Genomic DNA, 16,391 nt, shown 5'->3' with positions numbered 1-16,391 from the left:
CCATTGACCCCCGGTTTGATGAAGCCGAAAAGCCTTGAAAGGAAAGACGTTATGCTTTGGGATATGAGGTGAGAAGGAGAATGTTGTGTACAACTATCTTTGATAATTATAGTTAGGCAGAACTGAAATAGAAAGAAGGTCTCTTTTATGTCCTAGGAGGGGTTTAATCAGTTAATGGCGCTTTAAGAGGGACTGCCTCGTGCATGAAATTAAATGTAGGGTGTAAGCAGCTCAATGTTGAAGTAATAAGCTAGGAACAATAACAAAGCTAATATTTTGGTGCAAATTTCCATTCTCCACTAGCGGGTGCATTAAACAAGAAGATGAGTTCTTTAACAAAACCGGCAGCTTAATCGGGAGCAGTGGGAATGCATCATCAACGTAGAGTGCAAATAAAGGGAAATAGAAAATCGAAGAGTAGAATTTACTTACAGAAGACAAAGCGTAGAAGAGACTGGTTTAGGGGGAGGGGGGAAGGGACGGAGTCGGGGGAGGTCTCGATCTTAAATTTAGTAGTCAGATCTTGCATGATGTAGTGCAGGTCTTTTGGCGAGTCCTCAGTATGGAAAACATTTTATCACATCCATAACGGCAAATGCTGTAGACTTCTGCGATCGAGATCTAGATCGACTACCCAACCATACAAAGAAAAGCATCGAGGCGCACAAGGATGGATGTATTCACTGTCTAAATGATCGCTAGCTGTCTGGAGGATCGTTGCTGTCGAGTGTTGCTGTCTTTACAGTTTTTCACTTTATATAGTATACTTGTTAAAAATATACCTAAACCAGAGTCGAAATAAACGAACAAGTGGCGAAAGAGTAGCACAACCGCCAAGGTCACATAAAGCTACCTTTTCACGCAAAAATAACACGTTTGTCAGAAATGAGCCGTAAATTACGATACATTGTGGTTTTCCGAGGTTCCTAGCTATCGTAGACCCCTCTAAGGTAATCGATTGTCTGGCTTCTTCCGCCCGGGCGTGAGTGCAGAATAGGGACATGTCCTTTTCTTATTAAAAGAACACGAGCTATATGCGAAGAAAAGCAAATTCAAAATTGCATGAGTTTTTTTGTTGCTCAGGGATCTGCACTTGGTAAGTGACAGGTTCGTTCAACGGCAATTAAAATGCTATGGTTCATATGAAACAATCTTTTGTAATTTCTTTTGTTATCCCTTAAGTGTCATACCGACTGCCCTTCGCACGAATCGTGGGCGAGTTTTCTATAGAAGCTATACAAACACAAAAATTCGAAACCTGCTCAAAACTTTGAAGGTACACTTCCCAGGTTTTATTTGATAATTATTCCGCGGTTTTGCTCTAAACTCTTTCCACGTGGATCTCAGGGAACTGTTTGTCTTTTGGCATCGCATTGTTTCGTGTTTTGATTAGACCTTTTTACTGCTGTCACGCTTTCCCGATTTTTCAGTTCATTTAATTAACAAACAAACAAACAAACACAAAAAAACCATTACCGCTCTCTTTATCATGCCAAATTTGCAAACTGATAAAAATGTGGGACCACAAAGTTGGCAATTTTTAGAAAGGAATGGGCAAGCGTTGCCCCTCGTAGCGTACATTCCCTTTCTAAAATTGGCAACCTTGGGGTCCTATGTTGTCATCAGTTTAGTGTTATGAAACTGTGCATATTCACTAAATTTGTAGTGGCAAATTGATCAATCGAGGTAGTTTTATGTTTGTATGAAAAATACGAGGGATTGTTGATATTATGTGACATCGGTGAAAGGTACATTGGAGAAATCACAGAAGTGATAAAAAAGCTACAACCCTTACGTCAGCGGAAACAATAACATGCCATAGAAAGAGCCTTTGTTCCTACATAAAGTAAACAAGACAAAGGGAGTTGATTTGTCCACCAGATAGATTCCTCTTTTAATTTGTGCCCGTTTTGAAATAAACACAAGATGATTTAATTTTCTTTTATTTTCTTATTATAATAACAGAAAGTCAGATTGTACTTCATCGAACATTCCCTTAGTCGGACCTTATTTCTCCGGTCCCAATTTTTCTCATTAACATTAATAAGCCTCGATCTGGAAAACTTAATTCAAGTTGTAAAATAATATATAAGATAATCCTTTCAAAGGCGTGCTTAAACCACTGCATTATCTGTATCACTTTCAGAGGGATAGCGCCGCGAGACAAACAAACATTGTGATTTAGTCAGCTGGGTTCTGATTGGTTCAATTTTATTTGTTGCTAAGGCAATGTTATGCGTGATTAGTTCATTAACCTGACAGAACGTAATATCTAACGGCACAAACTTGCACATTTATGAAGCGAGCAGATCTCTCGACAAATGGTTAATGGTTAGCTTACTGTTGGATAAAAGAAACAAGTTTAGTGCTTGAATTTGGCATCACCAAACAAGTGAACTCTGACAGGTAAAAACAAAGCAAACATGTAAAGTTTACCGATTACATTAAACAGTAAGCAAAGGATTAAAACAAATTAAAAGTTTCCGAATTGAGCTTGCAAACGATGAGCTACTGGATAAAGCCTTGTGTGCCTCGTTTAATTCAAAAAAAATATCAAGTGGAACATCGATTTCAGGCCTCCCTCTTCAAGAGCAAGTGAAATATTTTCCTTTTTTTCATCAGCTGGTTGAGCGGAACAATGCAGGTATTGACATTTCAAGATAGCCAAAATCTCTTGTTCTGTTTTGGAATTATTTTACAGACAATCAAGTCAGAGCACTTAAGTTTAGACATCCACAACTTAACAGTTCTGCAAGCTGTTAATTAAATCGAGTGGTTTAGAGTACTAGAACAAAAAGAGTTTCAAAAGCTGTACAAGATTTTTCAAGTTGAAAAGGTGTGTAGAATGTCTAAAGTTACAGAGTATTGAGCATGTCTATCAGAATTCTAAAAGTTTAGGAGTTTGCAACGTTCGAAAGGTCTAGGATATAACTAGAACAAAGTACAGCTAGAGTTTTAAGAAGACTTCTGACCGTTCTTTATTTTCTTATAAGTTCAAAATGTAAATTTAGTTAATTCACGTTCTTATTATTTAATGGCTCAAAATCCAGCAAAAATAGAATTCTAAGCTCAACGATTGAGCCAGGACTAAGCGAGATTTGAACCGTGAGAGCTCCGTAGGGCGCTGCACTTGATCATTACAACGAGATAAAAGAAAGACAACTCAAGAAAGCAGGTTTAGGATCTATTAAAAAAATATATGCTCCCTGTGTTCGTCAGCTGATTTCTCCCCGAAATCAACCATAGTTAAAAATCCACAGCTGAAATTTGATATTAAGGGAGGAGTTGATTATGTGTCGAGTGAAGTCTACATACGAGCCAAGTGGCCCATAAGACCGGAGGTTATCCCGGTTTCTGTAGCATGAAGCGACTGGGCGTATTTCTACTTCCCCCCTCCCCCCCAGAGGGATACTAGTCCATGGTGGGGTTTTCCCGAACACTAAATTCGCCGGTACCCATTTTTTATACACCTCGTGGAGAGAGGCAGCTTGGGAGTAAGGTGTCAAATTACAAATATACTGAATATGTCTTCGGAACATAATATTTTATTTCTATAACAGTAATGAAACAAAGAGATTCATGAAAGGCGATGTTTGCTGCATTTGGTTAGGATAACACCTATAACATATGCCATAACTCTTAAGAAACAGCCGGAACAAAAATTAAAAAAATAATAAGAAAATAAATTAAAAATGCACCCCGTTATCCGTTTTCCAAGTGGCAGGCTTTGTATAGAATGAGACCATTCTAGATCTTTGGCAGTTTTTCAAGGATCATTAGAAAAATTCTCCTAAGCATAACCATTCTACAACTTAATAAATTTTTTGAAGGTTCATAAGGTCGATAACATCTTTAGCTCCCTAATTCTTAGACAGCTCTCGTTAGAGTAATATATTTTTATGTCTCAATGGCATAGTAAATACGGTGATACGTGTATGAATAATTAAGATAATATGAGAAACCACGTTTGATCGTAATAAGCTAAGTTCTGATTGAATACGGCTAAAACATCCTTTAGATAAAAATAACATACTTGAATCGCTTCCAAGTTCCATTGCAATGTAATTTCAGTAAAACGCAGGAAAAAGTACTTTTGTTTGAAGAAATCACTTGTAACTAAGAAGTAAAATGCATATTCTAATGACGACCGAAAAATACTTGTTTCTTTAGCGCCCTAATTCTTTGACAGCTCTTATTGGAGTAATATATGTCGATGTCTCGCTAGCATAGTTGAGAAAAAATAAATGAAGAAATGGCCACGGCTAAAATGAATCGAACTGACTATTTAGCTTGTGTCATGTCACATTTTAGTTGTTATTTCGGGTTATAGAATGATTCTACACTCTACTTGTTATACACCGAAGTAGGTTTCGATAAATAGTTTTAAACACTTCAAAAGTCCAAACAATGCCAAATCGAGTAATATACCGAATTTACCAACTAAGCACAAAACGTCGTAAACATTAAGCTATAAAGCCCCGACTGAATGTTCTTATCAGTTTGCTACTGACTTCAGGCATAAATATTTTGAGTATATATAGTTTTTAGATTGCACAGTACAGTACGATTATATTTCTATGTGATCAAATCCTTTCAAAATGATCACTGCATTATCCATTATTCCGACAATTCTTCTTCCATCCTCGTTGATATACGACTGCCGCTTCCAAAACTTCAAGATCTTTTTTACTGTTTCCTTGTCTTCGTTCTGCCGCACATCTTTTTGGTTGGTCAAGAAATCCAGCAGATAGTTTCCCACGCTTGACGAGCTATCAAAAATGGCTGTGATATCAAGGATGTTGCAATCGCCTGGACAAGCGAAATATTTCCATCCTCTCTGTTCGGCCACCGCAACGACATCTCTATTTCTTGGGAATGAAGGGCTCCGCTGATTGGGGAATTTGCGGGCGAACTTCAGCATAGGGTCGTCTTCGCTTTGAGCGATTGATATGATGATGCCTTCTCTTCCAAGCTCTTTCTCGTAACAATGAACTAGCGCTTCTTCTACTCCGACATAATAGATGCTGTGTGTGAAATGAATCAGGTCAAACGTGATGTCATCTGCCTTTTTCTGTGACTTGTACTTTTGGTATGTCATGGGGATCCATTCAAAGTCGATGTTTGCTCCTGTTTCAAAATGTTCGTGGAGATTCTCAGTTTTTGAACGGAATTTATCCAGCCTACCCACGTGTGGTTCAACGACTCGGTTGATCATTGAGACGGCTTCTCCGTCCGCGCGCCAACTGCTGTCACTCAAGGCTTTCAGAATATTGATGTCATTTTCACCCTCTCCGCTTCCAACACTGAGAACACGAAATGGCTCGTGGTTTGCGCGACGTTCCAGAATCTCACAAATTCCTTCGTTAATGAGAGGAAAGATGTGACCCTCGAGGCAGTTTAAAATGGTACTCTCTTGGTTAGATAAAGCCAAGAAACATTGAAATGAGAGGGAATTTGCTTCGGGATGCGAGGAGAAAATGCAGGTTTCTTGTTGAGACATCTTTAAGAACTGAAATAGTGAAAAAATAGAGTCTGTTAATTCACCATGTTCAAATCATAAATGAGCCATCACATACTAAAATATAAGATGTTTTCTATGGGTAAATTTAGTTAAAAGGACTTTCAGGTCAAGAAAGAAAAAACGGAACGGTTACCAAAGCAAATAAGACGTGAAATTTGTCTATATTTGATGTAAAAGTGCACAAATACATAGCACGAGTGGTTTTCTTGATTAATGCGAACTATGCCAGTTTTCATTCGAACAAAAAAATAAAACTGTTCTTAAAATGTGAAAGTTGCCTCCGTTATGACACAAAAGAGGTTGTGATTTGTTTGTAAATCTTGGTAACGCTACTCAAGCAGAACTTATTCGGACAGAAAATCGCTCTCTGTGCAGGACCTTGTAACATATGTCCTCAACGGTGATCCGCCATTAAAAGACAGTCTTGATGCAACTTCGTGATTTCCCCCATATCACTGATAATTTTTGACGAAATTGATGTTTAAAGCTCAGAAATTGAAAGCTTTGCAAGACAGCACCTACTTAATAAGCAAGGGTCCTGCAGGACCTTTAATAAGGTCAATGATGAACATGAGTTCTTAACTTTCAACCTTTGATATTGTTTGTTTCGTTGGGTTGCTAATATTTTGGGGTCTCTACTTCCAGACCTTTAAGGTACAGATCTTCTTACATTTAACGAAACGGGAACATTGATGAACTATTTGCATGCTTTCGTGTTTGTCTTTGAATGAGTCTTCGCTGTTTTATTCCTCTGTTAATTAGTTATTACGTACAAGACTTGTGTGTGAGGCCTGTTCTGCTTAAAGTAATCCTTCGGGAGAATGCGGAGAAATGCATAGAAGTACGAAATTGCCGAAAAATCGTGCCACAATTGACATTTTAAATTAGTTGTTATGGTGTTTCTAAATGTTGTTCTTTCAATTTACAGTTGGAATTGAAATTGATTAAAACGTTCCGGTTTGTCTTCTGTAAACAGCTTTGGAGTAATCTTCTTAAAATAGCTTTCTGGCGTGAACAAGCTATTACGTAATAGCTCGCGAGCACGAATAGGCCTATCTAATATCGTTAGTTTTAGTTAATTAACCACATGAATTTAGTTACGCTTTCACTTAATTGCTGTGAAAAAAGCTAATATATATTACATAATCATTACTCGATAATCCTGTGTTAAAAAGCTATTACATATGACGCAATCTCACTGGGTGATTGCAGAGGTTGTTTGTCCAGCACTTGCAGAGGTTGTTTGTCGTCTATGAAATGGCCACGTCTTCCCGTTTGTTTTTTTCGAGGTTTTGGAGGAACATGCAGATACAATTGGTCAATTAAATTTCTGAGAAGACTAAAAGAAGGACATTCATGGTCACGTTATTTCCCGATTTAGCAGTCGTTACGTTTGTAGGGCCTGAGCAAATAGTGAACAAGTGGCGGATCCATCGTAAAAAAAATTTTGCTGTAACAGCCGGACAAGAAATAAAAAAACAAAACAAAAACAAAAACAAAAATGAAGAAGAAGACAATAACATATAATTGTCCTTGCTGAGTAATAATCTTGGGTGAATCAGCTATTAGGTAACTAGGGTATGCAAGTCTTTCCATACTTGTTCTATTCCTTTTCGTTTAAACCCGTTGACTAAGTTGTGTCTCGAAAACACGAAAAACCCATGTTGAAAAAAGTCAATGGGTAACAACTTAATTTAAGTGTCAAAGTTCCTAGCTTTCGCTTAATCAGGACACTTGAGATTGAGATTGAGACACTTGAGATTGTTATTTTAGCTGGGTATAGACTTACCTTGCACGGGCTTCTCGTTTTAGTCGCCTAACCTAGAGGACTGCTCTGAAAATGCGGAGAATTGTATTAACTCAGCTTTTATACCGCATTAATAAACTTGCGTGTCTAAATTATCATTTTGAATTACAATACCCTAATTACAGTTGTTTACAACTGAAGTCCTCATTTTTGATTGGGTGAGTTTAATTGCCGCCAGCAGTGACGCAAATAGCAAAATGTTTGTTCTGAAAAGACTATTTTTTTACTGCATTTGTTGTTGACAGAAGAATGTAAGATGAGAAGACCCGCCGTTAGTATCAAGTCGCATTTCATCTCACGTTTTACTGTAGATGTGAGCACTCTTAAGAAGTAAACACGAAAATGTAAGAGGTTGCATGGAGTTTAATACTGGAAAGTTTAGAACTTGGAACCTTCAGAAAACAGAGCTCCGGTACTCTAGTTAGCCGAGTTAAGATTAGCCTCTGCAAAAAGACTAAGTGGTGTTTCCGTGTGAAAAAATCTATTACGTAATAAACACGCTACGTAATAGAAAGTGCTCTCTGTTCAGGTCATTCCCCAGTACTGCATTGCACATCCCTACTGCGCATAATTTCGCGCGTGATTGGCGCGCGCGCATTAAAAAATGACGGCTTTTTCTTTACGGTTGGACCTCGCTATAGAGGTAAATCGTCATTTTCTCGAAAACGAGTACGGTGACATTTCATTTTTTTCTGTTGTTTTGAATTGAGTAATAAATTTGTCCATGTAAAATAAATATGGAACAATTCTCAGAGTAGAACAACAAACAATCGTCGGAAATGTGAATTTAGCAAGCAATCGTGACTACAATCATGGTGCTATTATAAGGATTTATTGGGTATAAACAAGGTGCTGTTGCTCCTAAACGAACACGGGGACCCCTCATTTTTATTTTAAAATTTAAGTTCCTATAATATAAACAATCAATAGGCAAAGTTTGACAAAAATCTCAGTCCAGGTTCAGCCTGTGTTAATAGTGTTCCTATGTGAAAAAGCTGTTACGTAATTTGCGCACATTGAAAAGTCACAGATACATGTATATTTAATCCGGAGGACGGAGGACACGCCTAACTGTTTATCTGAAAAATTCTTTAGGTAACTTTGCACCTAAGATTTTCTACCGATAATGTATGGCGAAATTTCCAAAAAAGGGGTTTTCGGTTCTCCAGTTAGCCGAGTTAAGGCCAACCTCTGTAAATCATAGTAAACGAAGGGGACTGGTTATGAAGCCCAGCTATCATCCATGGAGAAAACAAACATGCCAAGATTTGTGCTGGAAGGTTCACGATTGTGAATAATGTTTTGTTTTACGCTCATACACTGTGCATGATTAGAAGACCGAAACGTTTGTATTGATTAGTACCTCAAGCAGTAATAAACAACAACTGTCTTGAGCACGATCAAGCCAAAAATCGAACGAGAACATTCAACGAAGAAACTTTGTCGGATTCCATAATCATGGCCCTCTATTAACTGTTCTGGAAATAGACTAAATAGCGTTCGTGCATAAAAAAGTTATTCCATCATAAACATGACTGACATGAGTTGAAAAATTTGACAGATGCCTGCAGGCTCAATTCGTAGGACAAAGGACAACACGCCTAACTGGTTGTTTATTGGGCGACTTGCTTATTTGTTATGCTAAACCTCTCTTTAACGTGTTTCTTACGCGGTCATTTTACAATCTTGCACGCGAGCAAACTAATAGTGCAATTTGTACACACCAAAACACACTTTCTCACAATCTTTTTTTAAAGAAGAATTTTGAGGCTAAAATTGGCGACATTTCAGAATATGTTGAGAATATACCCTTAGCTCAGATTTTGTTAAAGCCATTTTGTTTTTGCGTGTTGATGGAACATAAAATATGATAAAAACAACAAGCCTTAGTTAAAAGGCACGTGCGTAAGGCACGTGCGCAAAGTAATGGCTAGTTCACACTAGAGACATAACGACATAATGACACTGATAATGACATAGTAACTTATGTTGCAATGTGAACATCGACATAGAGACATAAGGAAAATATCAGTCGTCTTTCCTTATTTCGTTATGTTCATGCTGTTGTGTTGCTATAATGTCTGTATTAAGGATGTTCACACTCCAAACATAACTTCCTTCTTTAATGTCATCGTGTTTATGTCGTTATGTAGCTAGTTTGAACCAGGCTTGACACCATGCAGACACCATACAGTTCTACAAGTTCATACAAGAAAGATAGGAGATTTGTTCTATTTGATAGTCCAACTTATGGTCAAATTTTAGCTGAAGTTCATGTAGTATATTCAGTAATCTGATCTAAGAATGAATAAAAGAATATTTTATGGGCCTTAGTTCAATCCGAAAAACTGAATGAATATTCACTCTGGGCGTAGGTAAATGAATAAATATTTTTAAATGATATAAGAATACGGGTTTGTTCCTGCCATTGCAATTATTCATGTTTTTGTTGTTGTTGTTGTTTTAGATAAGGGAGTTTGATTGGCGTTTAGAACTGAAACTTTCTGCCTATTTTAATGCCTTTCTAAGACCTAAAAGAAGCTCGGTCACAGCATTTTAAATTATTTTAGCCATATACAAAATTATCTTTTAATTGAAGGAAACCTGAAAATAGTAATTTATTAAGATAGAGAAACACCGAAGAGGTGATGATAAACCATAAAAGAACACGGATGGTAAAGGATGGAGAATATTAACACGGATTACAAACGACGAACTTGAAAAATTTAGGCTAAACTTTTTAAGATGCGCAAACCGTGACCAAACTCCTTCAGTCAATACATCCTGCAAAGTGTTCACGTATCAAATTAAGCCTGGTGAGAGAACACACGAGGTTCTGGCGATTGAAAAACTACTCAAATTTTAGCGAGGAAATACTGTTCGCTGCCATTGGACTTCGTCTTACAATAATAGAATAACAATGACGTTTTTGTCAACGCGAAAATGCATATCATTGTTCCTTTAATTACGAAATTAACATCTCAGAACACCAAATCAAATACCGCTTTGAAATTGATTATTGCCGCCGTCTATCCATGCCACCACGTAAGAGTGAGATTTAAGCCATTGAGCAAAAGAAGCCAATATTTCCAAATTTTCCTTTCCGAATCTCGGATCTGTACGGTATTCCGTGCTTCAGTTATCTGTCGAAGTGTTTTACGCCGCGAAGTTTAATTATTCATTCAGCTTAATATGGGAACGCCCATTTTGTGCCCCTTGCACGTTACAAATATGGCGACCAGAACTGACTGAGTAAATCTGAAATCTGCTTCTGCTCACAAAGCAATAAGTTCAGTCACATGTATGACTAACCATTCTCGTAAACAGTCATATTCCACTTATATTCTAACACACCAACTGCTCGGGACTAGTGATTGTTTTGAACACACGTCACGTGAGAGCGTTTTCGCGGCCATCTTTGATGTCGTTTGACGGTGTAAACCCTTAAATTTAAATAACTTTTCTTTCAACAAATGATGCTATCGAGTTGCGAACTTGTAAAAAAGATACATTTTTCAGAGGTCCTATATATAACCTATCAAGATGAGCTAAACTCGGAGTGTTCTCGCGATTCTTTATTTTTGAATTTTATGGCGTGTGAATTTTTTCCTTGTTGTTTTGTGACCTATGATCCCGAAAAAACGTTGTTGTTAGAATTTGACGAGGTCGCGTGAATTGTGTATGTGTTGTTTTAGCGACTTTGAGCCCGAAGGATCGTTATTGGTTAGAATAAGAATTTGATAGTATCGCGTCAAAACAGCAACAACAACAAAAAAAATGTTGTATTTGTTGTTTTCTTGAAAGAATTTGAGAGCATCTCTTGAAAACACGGGAGATTGTGTACTTGTTTCGAGAACGTGGTTGGTAGAATTTGATGACATCTCTTGAAAACAAAGATCTGTTCTTTTACTTGTTTTTGCAACATGGTTGTTGACAGAATTTTCGCAAGGTCATTGTTGATGGAATCCGACGGCCTACAAAGAACGTTTTGTACTTGTTACGTTTGAAGAGGTCACGTTAATTTTACAGGTGTTGTTATCGCGACTTTGATCCCGAACGTGCCACTTGAAGCTTGCACTAGTTGTTTTCGCGACTTTGATCCCGAACGTGGCACGTGAAGTTTGCACGTGTTGTTTTCGCGACTTTGATCCCGAACGTGCCACGTGAAGTTTGCACGTGTTGGTTTTGCCACTTTGATCCCGAACGTGGCACGTGAAGTTTGCACGTGTTGTTTTCTCGACTTTGATCCTGAACGTGCCACGTGAAATTTGCACTTGTTGTTTTCGCGACTATAATCCCACAGGATCCTTAATTGACGTTTACAATTAGAATTTGATGGTATCACGTAAAAACTAATAATATAAATATTTTGCACTCGTTTTTTTCGTGAGATAGTTGGTGATAGAATTTGATGGCATCACTTGAAAACAAGAAAGACGATGTCTTTTTGCTTTCGCGAGAACGTGGTTGATAAAATTTGATGGCATCTCTTGAAAACAAAGATCTTTTGACTTGTTTTTGCAAGATAGCTTGTGATAGAATTTTTAACGTTGTTTTCGCGAGGTCACTGTTGATGGAATTTGATGGCATTACGTGAAAACAAAGATTTTTTGCTTGCCGTTTTTTCAAAATCGTTGTTGATAGAATTGATGATATAACTTGACAAGGACGATCTTGTACTTGTTGTTTTTTACGAGGTCACGTGATATTTGCAGATGTTGGTCCTGAAGGATCGTTAATTGTTGTTTAAAATTAGAATATGATAGTATCACGTAAAAACTAAAACAAATAATTTTTTACTTGCTGTTTTCGAGAGATTGTTGGTGATAGAATTTGATGGCATCATTTGAAAAGAAGGAAGATCTTGTGTTTCATGCGATAACGTGATTGGAGGGGTTTAATCGATGGTATCTCTTGAAATCAGAGTTTTCTTCTTCTTGTTTTCGCGAGATCGTTGTTGACAGAATTTGATGGCATTAAGTGAAAACAAAGAGGCTTTGTGCTTGTTGTTTTCGCGAAATCGTTTCTAAAAGAATTTGATGGGATCACTTGAACTTTTTGCTTTCGCGAGAACGTGCACGGTTGATAGAATCTGATGACGTCTCTTGGAACAACGATTTTTCCCTTGCAGTTTTTGCAAGATCTTTTATTATTAGAATTTAATAATGTTTTCGCGAAATCATTGTTGATGGAATTTGACGGCATTACGTGAGAACAAAGAAGACTTTGTGCTTGTTGTTGAGACCTTTGAACCTAATTATAATAACCAAATCTTGTTTATTAAAGTTTCTATACCTCATCAAAAGTCAGTAACAGTTTACACACCGTCTTAATGCAGCTTTTTTTTAAAGAAAAAATGTGATTTTTGGGGGGTTTGGGGGGTGGGACTCAAAACAATCAGAGGACAGAACGTCCAATAGAATCAGTGTCAGATAAATGAGATCGGCAAAAATGCACTCTTGTCATTCGTGACGATATAGCCTTATCTATTTTCAATGCCGTGTAATGGCTATAAATTGCTTTTCTCGTGACTTTTCTCGTTACTTTTGTTTGTCATCTGCTCGGCTGGGTAGAGAACGAAACACTAATGGATGATAAAGAACCCATCATAAAAGGCTTTACTTTGATAATCTTTCGAAATCAACACCAGTTCTGCTTGTTCGTGTGCGAAAAGGTGTTCTTACTAAACAGATGTGAACATACTTGAAATGACTATCTCATTCCTCGTAATCGTGAAACGAACGTCTGAGTCTGTGCATGTGACGAGGCACCTCCCTCCTTTACTATCTCGGTAAACTCTATGAGTTCAAAAACATTTGTGACCTTCAAAAGGACTTGGATGCGAAAAAAGACAGCATGCTCACATGGCGCTCCACACAGCACGCATAGCGTGACCCAAAGTGCTGGATACGTGTATATTTCATGATCACTGGTAAAACAACGGAGGACACACCTAGTATTGTGTTAGAAAACTTAATAAGCTAAACGTCTTGCTCTGTTTAGCGTGTCACGCTATGCGACAATGTCACGCGTTTCCGATTTTTTCCCATCTAATTAAACATATAAGCCTTTCAACTCAGTTTATCGAGTAGCTAGAATTCAGAAATTATACAAAGTTTGATTAGAAACCTTTCAAATTCATGGAAATATGGGACCCCAAACTGTTCCATTTTTTTTTTTTGACAAAGAAACGTACCCGTGGAGTAACGACTTGCTCTTGAATACCACTTAAAAATGGTCTAAGTGGGCTGGCTATCTTTGTGAATTTGGCCTTTCAGCTAAGTGCTGTGAGGCCCATAGAGGAAAGTGCTGTGAGGCCCATACAAAGCACGCCTCTAAATTTTCTCATTATCTTTTTGAGGTAAGAACAAACTATGGGAAATTTAATATTCGTTTCCAAGGCCCTATGATATGGAATTCTACAAATGAAGATTTCAACGATTTCAAATGTTCCTCCCTCTCCTCATTTAAATCCAATCTGAAAGAGCATCTTACTAACAATTATTAATGAATTTTGCTGATAACTTCAAACAAATACCGGTATTTTTAGTGCAGTTAGTCGTAGGATAATAAAGTCGTATGATTATTTAATGCCAATCTGCTTACTTTCATTTGTTGTATTGAACGTTTCTGTCTGTGTTTACTTTAGTTAACTACCGACCAGAAATGATAGTGTATATGTAATTGACTGGCAACCTGGCATTTTTAACTATTTTAGGGTATTTCAGGTTGTCAGTTATCCTTATTATATTAAGGGATAAATAAATAAAGCTGTTGTTGTTGTTGGGAGTAGGAGGTGGTCTCAGTATTCCATAACCATGACCAGTTAAGTTTTTGCCTACGGCAATTTTTTTCTGTCTAGGCATTCTTTTTTTGTCTACCCCATTAATTTAAGTTGCATATCCTGGGTTATCTGCCCTAAATATTCCATATCCCATATTTTTTTCCCCCACAAATGTTCTGTATCCCATTGATTTTTTACCCAGATATCCCGTATTCCGTAAACTCCTACTAGGGCCTCAACCAACCACTGAAAAACCGAAATAACAGAGCTGTCTAAATAATTCAAATCTAATACAACATCATATTTAAAGGATACATTGTAAGTTAGAAATAAAATAAATAACGAACTTAAGGTGATTCCTCAGAAATAAGACATGCCGAGCAATTTTTTTGAAAATTTCCCCGAACTTTCCCTGCCAAGCACATTTTCGAAAAATACAGTTAAAAGAATGAGACACCTTGCTCGCTTAAGGTGGCTCAAAACAGTTTCCAGGAGTTAGAGTTTGAGGGGTCGTTATAACCACTCTTTATCACTTGATGCTACAATCATGGTATCACAAAACTGCCCAATCATTGGTGAACATGCTGTTATCATTTTCGTGTCACAATAGGTTACCATAGCAACAGTATGACACGCTAAAAACACTCTTACAGCTTTAGGGGCTTATAATTCAAAAAAGGCACGGTGAATTTTTTTTTATATTACTAAATATTATGGTGAGTTATCTAGACACTTCATGTGGACGGTGTGCTTGAAAGTCTTCATCTCGTCTGCCAATCGACCAATTTACGATAACCGCAGAAATTCCCGCGCGCTCATTGGCACATTTTCATTGTCCATATGCAGACAGACTCTTTGTTATCGTAAAAAGCAATTGACGTCAGTTTTTCATACGTCTGTGCTGTTATTGACAATGAATTTCGTCATAACATTGTCAGTGTAGTCTGCGGATCCACTCGGCTATCGCCTTGTGGATCCACACCTACTTGGACAATGTTATGACAAAATTCATGATCAATAATAAGACAAACGTATGAATAACAGACGTCATTTCGGTAATGTTACAGTTGTCTGCTCTGTGACCTGGCCTTTGAATGGCAGCGAAGCGGCAGGTGACCTTGTTTTGATAAAGACCCCCCTGCTTTTATCAGTCCGGGATCGTTATCAGATTTGATAACCATGTGACGTCACAACATGGCGGCCATTTCAAAAACCGGGAATTTTCGTATTCACTTCGCTTTGCTCGTTATTTGTTCGATTATACTCGGGTAATTTACCCATAATTCTATTCGATAATTACCAGAAAAGAAGGAACCTCACGTGTTTTGAAGATGGCGGTTGAAGACCAGCTTAAACGATGTAAAATGCTACTCGTAAAGTGAAACAGTGCTTGCATCCAAACCAGGTATGTTTTTCATTTTGTCATTAGATTTAAGTTACCTGGAGATTTTTGCGAAAATCACAAAAAATATGTCGTTAATCTTCACGCCATATTCTTGGGATTTAACGTGTTTTTAGTGTTGTGCACGATCTGCGAAAAAAGTGCACGGGGGTATTTTGATTTGCGATGTGTTGTTCGTAACGGCGGCCATATTTACAGCTGTAATCGATATGTTCCTAGGTATTGAGATGGCGGATGCTGGTACCCATAGAATCAGAATAGCAAATTTATGTCGATTTTGTGGATATAGCTTGGTCATTACATAGGGTAGGTTTATTGATGTCGAGTTTTGCAGCATAAAATTTTCGTTCCTTTTAGGCCTGACAGCCACGCACCATTCAACTTTAAGAATTACTGGTGGCAAGATCAAGGGGTACGTAAAAGTAACTTACATAAATTATCTAAGCCCCTTCAGAAAAAATTATAGCTCTTAGTGAGTCGCTCGATTCATGGTACGGCAGTCCAGGTGGTCGGGAAACCACTCGCGAATCTAACATTAGTTGTTTATTTTCTTTTGAAGGGTTACCATGAGGTCAAAATCAAGGGGCCAGAAGGAACTCCTTTTCATGTCCTTCCTGAAAATTGGAAACAAAGACTCGTTCGCACTTCGTTGTGTTTTGCCAGAAATTAAAGAAATACCCGAGACACTTCTAGACGTGCCACAGTCTGGTATCCAAGAGCGTTAAGAAAAATTAGACTTTGAGAGAAGTTGCTGGAAGACAGATAGGCCGGGTGCAATACTTCATAAACAGGGAACTAAAACACCTTTCGGACTGCAGGAAAATCGGCAATCACGTTAAAGGGTAAGTTGCCTATATTTTAGAGTCAATTTCAACAC

At 37.7% G+C, this 16,391-nt stretch overlaps 1 protein-coding gene across 1 annotated transcript; it reads right to left on the bottom strand.

Annotated features, from left to right (window-relative positions):
• Positions 1-4,379: 4,379 nt before the first annotated feature.
• Positions 4,380-5,638, bottom strand: LOC145488689 (histamine N-methyltransferase-like). The gene has a single exon (XM_081467612.1). The coding sequence runs from the start codon at positions 5,498-5,500 to the stop codon at positions 4,568-4,570; it is 933 nt and encodes a 310-aa protein (XP_081323738.1). The 5' UTR covers positions 5,501-5,638; the 3' UTR covers positions 4,380-4,567.
• Positions 5,639-16,391: the final 10,753 nt, after the last annotated feature.

The sequence above is a fragment of the Orbicella franksi genome, chromosome 5 (genome assembly GCF_964199315.1).
Source record: "Orbicella franksi chromosome 5, jaOrbFran1.1, whole genome shotgun sequence".
Lineage (NCBI taxonomy): Eukaryota > Metazoa > Cnidaria > Anthozoa > Scleractinia > Merulinidae > Orbicella > Orbicella franksi.
This window is presented reverse-complemented; position numbering and strand designations above follow the sequence as displayed.

What these genes read in the sequence shown, in the direction of transcription:
- LOC145488689 (XM_081467612.1), bottom strand. Translation starts at nt 5,500, where the DNA reads ATGTCTCAACAAGAAACCTGCATTTTCTCCTCGCATCCCGAAGCAAAT.